General features: G+C 31.0%; 1 protein-coding gene and 1 pseudogene across 1 annotated transcript; one reads left to right on the forward strand and one right to left on the reverse strand.

Moving 5' to 3' along the window:
- Positions 1–1,300: 1,300 nt before the first annotated feature.
- LOC129289302 (transcription repressor OFP14-like) lies at positions 1,301–2,020 on the reverse strand. Its single transcript, XM_054926074.1, has one exon. The coding sequence runs from the start codon at positions 2,018–2,020 to the stop codon at positions 1,301–1,303; it is 720 nt and encodes a 239-aa protein (XP_054782049.1).
- A 6,114-nt stretch (positions 2,021–8,134) lies between these two features.
- LOC129289303 (chalcone synthase-like) lies at positions 8,135–9,505 on the forward strand (annotated as a pseudogene).
- The last annotated feature ends 2,301 nt before the right edge of the window (positions 9,506–11,806 follow it).

Here is an 11,806-nt window from a genome sequence, read left to right on the forward strand (position 1 = left end):
GAATTTTGTAATCCTAAGGCTACATGTCTATCTTTATGCACTTATATCACCTTTCACCCTTACTCACTCTCTGTATATATTGTTGTCTCAGGATACTCTGAAAAACAAGTGGTAATACAATGAATTATTTAAAATGATTTTTCTTGTCTTTTATACTCTATACTTCATCAATATTCAATAATCACCCTTTCGTCCAAATCAACCAACCCCATTAGTGAGACCTAATCCATAAAGGAGGTATTCTCCACTTATCTCTTTTGTAAATAAAAGAAAACTAATTTCCTCCTTTGTTTATGACTAGTTTGACTATGGTTTGACCATGTTTTTTTTTTCATTAACTCCTAAACCAATGTTTTTAACTGATTCAATAATTGATTTGATTTTTAGTACCTTAACATTGAAGTATACATCATGTGTGAGTATAATGTCTTAAACATTTGAAGCACACTTTTTAAATACAAGAATCATGATATTGAAGCATGCAAGGGAGGAAATTAGCTGAGTTTAATATAACATATATTTAAGTCACTTTATTTTTTTTTTTTGGCATGAGCTCCGTATCCTAGCTCTTCAACCCGTCACACTAATGGCATCAACAAGCTGCTAGCACCTCTTTGAAGAATGGTCCTCTAACTAAAAAAATTAATAGTTATTGTATATTCAATGTTCAAACTCGAGACCTTTGATTAAAAGGAATCTACCCCCTTACTAGTTGATTCAATCACCCAATGATTATAAGTCACTTTCTAAAATGAGTTGATTATATTTTTTTTAAAAATGTTATATGATTAATTACTTCACTCATAATTTTTTATGAGTAAAGTAAAATGTTACTATGAAAGAGAAAATATGTTTGAAGATTATGCATTTAATAAAATTAAATTGATAATTTTTTTTCCTAAAAGTTATCACATAATTCAATTGTTAATGGCTAGGTGTTCTAGTATTTACTTTACCTTCCTTTTTTAAGAAAAGATCCTAGTTCAATTCCAGCACTAAATTTTTTTCGAAAAAATAACTTAACTATATTTTTTAATTTTGGAAAAGTAATTAGGAATGACTTGCATGAAATAATATCAAAAGGATTGTGTCATCATAAAAAGTATAGTTAATTATCATCATCCTAGGATCAGTGTCCATGAAAATTGCCGTTGATTCTTATTAAATGTCATGTTCGACTTGATGCTTAAAGAGTTGGGAAGAGGAAAAAAAAAAAAAATCAAATCAAAGTGATTATTCCTGTGGGTGAAAAAAAAGGATTGTTACTGAACCCAATCCCGTTTATCAGTTTGACTTTTTTCTATTCCACGAATTGCAACGTGTCTTCGTTCTTCTCCTTCCTCTTGATCTCCCTCCCTGTCCTAAATGTGCGAACACTCCTTGGCTTCGCAGTCGCCGGAGCTCTCACTGGTGATGTTTCACGCAGACCGTTGATCAAATCCACGTAAGCATTCAGGATGAACTTGTATGACTTCCTCTCGTTCAGGTTCAAATAGCAAAACAAGAGCTCTTCCATAAATCCCCAATCCACCCTTCCGTGATTCCTCAACCTCCGGTCCACCATTTCTTTCATAGATCGCCTGAGATCCTCATACTGGCTCACGGAGGACGCCAGGACGACGATACTCTCACGAGAGCCAGAAGCCTCGCTGCAGTCGCCGACAATATCCAGCAAAGTCGAGTCGAACGACATGGATCCTGATCTTGGATCTCTTTGATTTTCTCCAGAAACTCTGTTTGCGATGTTGTTACTACTTGGAATAGTATCTTCTTCGTGCAGGAACAGAGAGTTGAAATTCTCGAAGAGGAAGCGATCGATGTCTGATAGCGTAGCTGCGTTATTTCCTCTGACGATCGCAATGGAATGAGTCTTGGGTTGCTTGCAACCCGAGAGGATCCGGGTAAAGGAAGGAGGAGGGTGGATTTGGGGACGAGGGTTTTTGAGCTTGGAGAGACAATACTGAAAGAATTTCCGAACCTTCATTTTCTGGTCAGTGAACTTTTGAAGCTTCTTCGACATTGTTGAACTCAATGTGCTCTAATTTCTGGATAATGGGTTTGATTGAGGGGAAACGAAGGATGAAGTATATGTATGTCTTTGAACTGTGATCTGGTTTTAAAGAGGTTTATTGACGAAGGAGAATTTTGGCAAAAGCATGGATTTTGTTGAAATTCATGCTTGTTGGTGAATCACCAAATATTAAAGTAAGATTTGAATCCGAATGACGGGTTAGATTCCTTGACTTTCATTTCCATGCCAAGCATCCAAACATGATCTAGGCCTTTCTTTATTATAAAAGGCAATGATGTTTGATATGATCAGCATTAGATGTGGATGTATATTTTAAAAGGAATTCTACTATAATTTGGGAGATCAACTTCTTTCATTAAACCCAAAATTAAGATATTAAAAATATAATTGATTATTGAACTAGTTAAAACAGTAGTTTAAGAATTAATGGTCCAACTAGATGTCAATACATAGTTAGATCAATCATGATTAAAATTACATATTTTAATTGAATATAAAAAAATATTCATATTTAATTATGAAAAAAATAATATTTAAACAAAGAAGTTCTTAATTTTCAAGTAAAAAAAAATCTATCTATAAAATATTTTACATATTTTATACAAATATTAATTATAAGTTTTTGACAATAATAAAAACATTAATTTAAAGTTCAATATTTAAAGAGGAGAGAGAGAAAAGAAATGGGAAAAAATTAAAATAAAAGTGAGCCAAATCAACTTATTACACCTCTGGATTGATCAAGTTAATCTTGGGTTGATCAAGTTAATCCAATTTATAGCTAATTTCTCAATTCAACTCATCAACCAAACTGAATTGGTGACCGATTCATTAGTTACAGTTAGGGGAGTGTTCAACTTTTATCTGTCCCGATTAACTTGGTTTCATCCCAGTCATATCGTGATGGGTCTTCTCCCAACTTGAAAAAAAATCAAGATGGGATTTTGCAGGGTGAGATGGGATATGGAATTGCCCTCGGGATATCCCGTCCTGAATATTATATAGATATATAGATTATTTTTATTTTAAAAATATACATTAAATATATTAATTATATTAATATAATTTATATTTATAGTAATTATAATTCCATTATGTGCTATTCTTATTTAGAATATTTGATTTTATAAATTATAGCACAATACACTTTAAACTAATAAGGTATCGTAAATTTCCCTTTTGAAATTGGCTTTTGATCAAGACAAGTATATGCCATCTTATAATCTTTGACTGTGCAATGCTTATTAGCATTGTTTCACCACACAGCACATATATAATTATACTACACATGAACGGTTATTTATGGAAAGTTAGGATAAATGTTATATAAGAATGTGCTCCTTCTTGCTTATTTATAAAGGAAACAAAGAAATGTTTCTAAAGGAAACAAATAGATTTAGGAGACTTTATACTACATATGATTAGCTAGTTGTTATCATTTGACAAAGTTTTCCTAATATGAGGGGGAAAAATGAGTAGCTAAAAAAGAAAACATATGTAATGCATTATCACTATATCTTATTTAGATCCTCAAATATGAAAATATGAACCAGGAGTTCATCAAAAGTTACGTTCCTAAAATATTACAAAAGTATTTGCCAGATACAATCACTAAACTTGTATGAGAATTACTAAATTTCCTGTTTTAGTTGAAAATGCTCTAATTAGAGTAAATGAAAATGAGACATGCCTGAAGCATAAGAAATTAACCAGTTCCTAATACAAAATTTTGGTAAAAGAGGAGCATGTAATTAAGATGATCATATTGAGGAGGTACACAATCTAGAAAAGGGTTAAGACATAATTGATTCTAAAAGTCCAAGAAGAGGTTCAGGTACCTGAAAGTAATAAAGAGATATCTCTATAAGTTATGTCACAATTGGAGAATGGAACTGAAAAGATAAAGTTGTCAACAACAATTTTGATAATAATATAATGTGATTAAATGAGGATCTTGTATACAAATTTATCATGAAAAGTAGACAAACAATTATTAGCCAAATAGAAAAAAGGCAAAAGAAAAGAATAATGTGAATAGAATTATATTCATTTTCTATATGTGAAAATCATAGGCATGTAGTTCAAACACCTAAAGTGTGAAGTTATTAAGGAATAAATGAACACTTGTGTGAAAATAAAGATTTTCAAAAAGGTCTGATGATGATCAAATACATTATCTTGTGATGAATTTTTGTATATATATAATTAGTTTGGCAATATATAAAATTGAAATATGATGTGAGTCTATTGAATATTATTATAGCCTATTCATATTATTCACTACATAATGAAATTTACATGATAATCTTTGAAAGAGTTAAAAAGCCAAAAGCATGAAAAATTCTTGGGAAAATTATTCAACATATATACATGTTTATATTCTTAAGCTTATATGAATTTAAAATATTTCAAGTGTGTGTGTATCTTAGCAAATATGTTTTAGGTTCTGATCAAAATAATTTAAGAATAAAATTTTGATATCGACTTTACATTCAACTTGTTGATTGAGTATTTAATAACAATGGTTATAAAATCATTATGCTATATTTATTTTGTTTGCAAGACTATATTAAATTGATCGATCATGAAGTACCATATTTTTAAATATTTATACATTCAACTAATATTGTATAATTTTGTTGACAAATTTGAGTTTCTAATGAACTAATAGATTAGAAAAAGAGATATGATATTCTGAGAAAAGCGCTATATCTTGAAAATATGTTAGAGAAATATATTTTCAAAAAGTTATATATATATATATATATATATATGATAACAATGCATCTAGCATGATTCAACTAGAAGTAAGACTTGCTTGGAAAAATATTGATAACAATCACATTTGAGAAATTAGCATATTATCTCAAAGTACAATGATTTAAAAGTGATGTTGTCACAATAGGAAGTAAATGGGTTTTTGTCCCACAGGGTTTTCCCTAGTTGAAGTATATAGTAGACATTCAAAGAGGAGTGTTATGAATATTAAGAGTCATATAGACATTCATCTCCCTCACCCTTTCATCTTCTCCCTTGAAATCCCCACCATTTGATGAGTGTTGATTACCCTTTATTCTTCATTATATCACTTGTGTAACCCTTAATATAAGATTATGCTTATAAATAGGGTATATTATTTGTATTGTAAAGAATGGAAGAGAATATAAGAGAAGTTATCCTCATTTCTATTGCTTATATTCTTCACCTTCTCTTTGTTCTTCTCATTTATAGTCTCTAAATTTTATTCATAACATGTTAAACATATTACAAGTCTGCAACTACATGGTTTTTATTTGACAATAAATGAAAGGGAAAAAATTGAGGGAATGACCTCAAATTAATGAAATATATCATGAAAAGATTATAGTTTTTATTTTCAATTAAAATACAATAATTATAAAAATAAATAATGGAAAATGACTCACAAATTTAATTAAGTAAAATTGTGGGTAAAAAAAGAATTTAAGTAAAATTTTACTTGTGAATCAATGAAAAGTGAATTGTAAATGTATAGATAATTTTATGAATTTATATATCATTGTTTATGAATTTAAGAATAACTTGTAAATTACAAGAAGGTTACTAGTAAATTTATAAAAGTTCAATTGTGAATGAATATAGATAGTCTCAAGGTTGTATACATTATTACCACTTGTGATTTAGGAATAGTTAATTGTAAATTTAAGGACTATCATTTATGAATATATGAAATGTCACTTGTAAATGGATAAAAATGTAGCACTAATTAAGAACCCTGCCATAGTTTTAAGCAAGGAGAATTGCACTGTAGGCATCAAAAGTGCAAAAAACTGTACTGCAGGCTCAGTATTATTTTGTTATTGCACTGTAAGCTTAAGGGCCCTTGTTGTAATTTTTCTTAGGAGTGAAAGTACAATTTTGCCTTTATGTGATTTGAAAACTCAAATCATGCATAATACAATGTCCATCGATACACAACACAATGTCCATGTATGTCTAATTGATCAATAGGTTTAATAAAATATACAAGTGACACACACAATATCCAACACAATGTCCATAGATGTAAAACACAATGTTTATGCATTCTCAACTAAATGTCCATGCGTGGATACACATGGATATCATATTGAGAATTCTTGAACATCGTGTTCTGCATCCATAGACATCATGTTGTGCACCATGGATATTGTATTGTGCATGCTCTATGTGGCTTTATTTTAATTAACCTAAAGATCAACTAGACATGCATATACATTGTGTTGAAAATTCATGAACATTGTGTCGTGCATCCATGAACATTGTGTTGTACATGCTTTATATGATATATATTTTAACCTACAGATAAATTGGACATGTATGAATATCGTGTTATGCATTCATAAACATTGTGTTGTATATGATTTAAGTTTTCAAATCACATAAAGGCAAAATTATACTTTTGCTCTAAAGAAGAATTACAACAAGAGCTCTTAGGCCTATAGTGCAATATCATAATGTATTGAGCCCAAATTAAATTTTTTTTACTATTTTAGGGTCTACAATGTGATTCTCCCTTTTAAATATCCATTCACAAGTGACTTTCCATAAATTTACAAGTAACTTTATTTTTCTAAAATTTACAAATGATTATCCTTAAACTTAAATTCACAAAAAGTGGTAATGTGTATATTTATGAAACTATATATCTATTCATTCGTAATTGTTTTTTTATAAATTTATAAGCCATATTCCTTAAATTTGCAACAGACTTTTTTTGAATAAACTTTCCGCTATTTATTTCAATAATTAAAAATATTTTAATTATAAATAAAGACCATAAATTTTTTCATGAAAAATTAATAATTTGATATCTTTAATTGATTGCTATTAATATCTTTACAAGGTACACAATTGTTATCTTTCTAAAAAAAATCCATCAAGAACCATATAAACGGAAAGAAAAATCTGGGGAGGAAAAAGTCAAAGAGGATGTTGCAAATTTCTAGATCAATTAATCATAACAAAAATTTCTTCACTTCCCACCATTACAATGTAGCACCTATAGCGTTTTTTATGACATTAAATATATATTTAAATAGACAAAATATATTGACCAATTAATCACATATCACATATTTCTTCTTCTTCATCAAGCTAAGGATTTCTATATGTTGAGTAGTTTCCACTTAATGAGCATTTTACATGATACAATAACAACTATTTAATTTAATTAAATGATTATAAGAGATATTGTCTTATAATATTTAGGAAGTATGAAATCTCATATTGTTGGATGGCACAGCATACGTGAGGGGAGTGTATTATTGTGAGGATTGCTTTGAATTTTTAGAGGGAAATAGTCATCTAATTTTATATAAAGTTTTAATTTAGTCCTTTAATTTTATAAAATATGTTTTTAGTCTTATAACCCTAACACTATTAATTTTAAATGATTTTTGGAGCTTTTCCAGATATTGTCCATGTTATTGGACCAAACTAAGCAAACAGTTTAACATTTATTATACTTTGCAATGACTATTTTATTATATTTGTTAATGATATACTGTTATCTATTAATGATAAAATCATTATAAATTTTTAAAATTTTAATGATAAAACTCTTGTATGTAATCAATGTGAATGGGTCACAATCCCAAATTAAAAAAAAAAATGATCTATATTTTCTAGGCAAAAGATTTTTTTGGCTAGTGGATCAATTTATCCATGATTTTTTGTGTGTGCCACTTATTGTTATTTTAAAACATTAAACTTAATATATCCACATTATATTTGAGAATGACTTTTCAATATTTGAAAGTTTAATATAGGAATTCTTTGTTAATAAAACTAATAATATTAGAATTATAGAATTGAAAAGACACTTTATAAAATTAAAAAAGTAAAATAAAATATTATATAAAGTTAAAAAATCAAGTATATACTTTAATTAGCCTTCAAGTATTGATGAAATTTATTTATTATAATTAAAAATATTCATTAAATGAGAAGACTTATCCAAATATATGTTACTTTGTTAACACGCCCTTGCGTAGGGTCCCTAGTCTAGTTCAGTCACCATCTTCCACCTTGAATCCCACATCTCACAAATTAAGAAGTTACCATACCGTACATAATGCACCCATGATCTTCTGGCTATATTTACACACCCCCTGCCCCCACGTATATCCTCCTCTTCTTCTTCAATTCAAAAACATAGTCATCGTCGAGGAAATCCATAGCTCCCAGCGCTACCCTAGTGCCGCCACCATCTTGGCCATTGGCACTGCCACTCTAACCAACTATTTCATCCAAGCTGATTATCCTGACCACTACTTTCGCATCACCAATAGTGAGCATATGACCGATCTCAAACAAAAATTCAAGTGTATTTGTAATCACCTCTCTCTCTCTCTTTCTCTCTCTCATTTCTTTCATTACATTTTACTCATTGAGATTTGTTCATTAGAGACACACCCATTTGATTTGGTGTGATGGATTAATATGATTATATTTGTTCTCTCAGGTGAAAGAACTATGATCAATAAGCATTACATGCACCTGACTGAGGAGTTTCTGAAAGCCAATCAAAACATGTGTGCTTATATGGCTCCTTCACTCGATGTTCATTAAGAAATAGCGATAGTAGAGGTGCCTAAGCTTGGAAAACAAGCTGCCCTTAAGGCTATCCAAGAATGGGGACAACCTAAGTCTAAGATCACCTATCTTATTTTTTACACCACCTCCGGCGTCGATTACTAGCTCACCGAGCTTCCCACCCTCCAACCTTCCGTCAGATATCTCATGATGTACTGATAGGGCTACTTTGCTGGTGGCACCGTCCTCCATCTTACCAAAGACTTGGTTGAGAACAACAAAGGCGCGCGTGTTCTTGTTGTTTGCTCTGAGATCACTGCCATATTTTTTTGTGGGCTCGCCGAGACCCACATTGACTCCTTATTGGGCCAAGCCTTATTCGACGATGGTGCTGCTGCTGTCATCGTCGGTGCTGACCCTGACACCTCCGTGGAGCGCCCAATTTTCCAATTGGTATCTGCAGCGCAAACCATCTTGTCGAACTTTGACAATGCCATGAAACTACACCTTCGTGGGGTAGGTCTCACTTTCTACTTGGAGAAAGGCGTACCGGATATAATCTCAAAGAACATCAAGGATTGCTTGGTTGAAGCGTTGATGCCGATAAGTATCAATGACTGGAACTCCATTTTCTAGATGGTCCACCTGGGTGGACGAGCCATTCTAGATAAGGTAGAGATGAATATAGGGTTGAAGAAGGAGAAGCTGCAAGCGTCAAGGCATATTCTTAGCGAGTATGGGAACCTGACAAGTTCATGTGTTCTATTCATAATGGACGAAATGAGGAAGAAATCAATCTACGAAAGAAAAGCCACCACCGGAAAAGGACATGAATGGGGAGTGTTGTTTGGGATCGGACCAAGTATAATAGTGGAGACAGTGGTGTTGCACAGTGTTCTGATGGAGGCAAGTCCTTAGAGGTAAACATAACGATAATTAAGGTTGATTCGATAATGGAGTTAAGTGGAAAGGGTGATTAGGGCAAGTAAGGAAAGAAGAAATTAGGGAAAATGGATCGGTGTAACACACTAGTTGCTAGCTAGTCTGCATCTATCTTTATATCCATGTGTTTATATGTATGTATGTGAACGTACGTACGTATATATATAACTGGACCATAATAATTTGAGATATATATATCGATGTATATTTATATTCATGCTTCCAATATCCACGTGAGGTGACAACTTAAAATGGAGCGTGTGATGAATAATGATATTCTGACTAAACAAAACTTGTTCGCTCAAAAAATATATGATGAATAATGAATCATAAAAAATAACATCAATTGTGTAACATGTTTACTCACAAAAAAAATCCTAAAATTGTTGCCATTGTTTTCCTTTTAATTCAATTGGTTTGACTCGAAACTAATCACATATCCAATCTAATATAATGCAATGAAAAAAAATTAAACTAGGGAAGAAGAAGCCAATCAACAACTATTCAAATTAGCCGATTCTCACTTGTACGTGGCTTTGGCCATTAATTGATAGATATTGCTTTTATATTATTGCCTAAATTTTGGAGTATCAGGCCTCTTGCATGTACCAAGTGTGCCAAAGGAGAACTTATCTTCAATTTGTGTAAATTAGCAATTGTAGGTTCTTAAGATCATGTACCACAATTTCTTTGGAATGCCTGAGCTATCAATAGTTTGAATGTGTGAGGTTACTCAAAAGGAAGTGACCATTCATCCGTAGGAAATGAGTACAGTGTGGGTTCTCTGATGAATGAAGTGAGAAGCAAAGTGATAAATAATCTAGATGATCTAGATCATGCAGAGATAAAGGTCATGCAAGGCAAAAGATTAGCTTGACTGATGGTTATTTAAGTTGAGTTGATTAAGTTTGATGAGTGTTTGAGAGGGACCTTTTGTGGTTTACCCTTCACTTTTTATGCAATGGTATGAAAACCGGACTGGTCATTGAACCAATTGAGGTACCGGTTCATGATTTAATGATTAGATTGCGGTAGATCTAAACTGGGGTATAATCGGTCATAAATAAATTAATATATTTAAAATATTATATATTTAAAATAAAAAGAACAAGCATATGTAGTAAGAAAAATGAATATGTAAATTTCAAACAAGATAATTTATAATTTATGACATCATTTTCATCCAAATATATATATATACAATTATTTCATAGTTTATAATTTATAACTTTAAAATATATACATATATACATAATTCATACATACTTCTTGCATTTTTTTTCATTTCATTATGTTTATTGGGTATAAATATGTATAAATTATATTTTAAAAATATGAATTAAGAATAAAAAATAAAAAGTAACATGGCCAATTTAACCAGGTTTTGTTGGTTCACATCCAGTTTATGAGCGATTCATAGGAAAAGCGATTTTTAGGTGTAACCGAACCGGACCTATGACCAGTTCTCAGTTTAACCAATCGGATCGATCGGTCCGGTCTGGTTCTAATAATAATGCTTTTATGCTTGTGGGTCATTGCTCTCCATTTCAAATTTGAATCTTGCTAGCTTACGTGGAGCATCAATCATTTGTGCCATCTAGAGGAACCCAACATTTCAAGATGAAAGAAGGTGTGTGGCTTAGAGAGTGCTCCGAGATCCTCGAGAGCATGGTTATATAACCAAGACTTAGTCACCAACCCTCTTAAAACAATGTTTCACTAAACTTTTAGAGGTCCTTTAAGTATTTGTCATATTGGGCTTGGGTTTAGGTTTGCTTATCTTTTATTGGGCCTTGGCCCAGCCCAATGGTACATTTTCAATCTAAACACATATTACTATATTTTACTAGTGTATATCCTAGTGTATATCCTAGCTAGATTTTTGGCCAAAAAGCAGTACATGCTAGCTAATAGTTGGAGCTGATGAGGAAATTTTGAGGGTTATGCCATCCTGAAAATAAACTTGGTGCATGAAGAGAAAATAACTCATTGGATTCCTCCTCTGTTAAATACTAGGGATTGGTTTTGGTGCTTGCCAAGAGATGAACGCCATGGTGCTCATCACTTCTAATGAGATCTAGGTTTTTGGATAATTTAAATTTAATTTTTTTAATTTTTCATTTATTAAAATATAAATTTAAAAAATTATCAAATTTTAATAAATCTTTTTATCATCATATAGACAATATAGATTTAATTTAGATAGTCTAATTTAATATTAATATTTTTTATATTTTTATAAAATTCACTCTAAATATACTTTGCATAGTCTAGATC

The sequence above is a fragment of the Prosopis cineraria genome, unplaced genomic scaffold, assembly GCF_029017545.1.
Source record: "Prosopis cineraria cultivar Desert tree isolate PC_DT_omini unplaced genomic scaffold, ASM2901754v1 PC12, whole genome shotgun sequence".
NCBI classification, from domain to species: Eukaryota; Viridiplantae; Streptophyta; class Magnoliopsida; order Fabales; family Fabaceae; genus Prosopis; species Prosopis cineraria.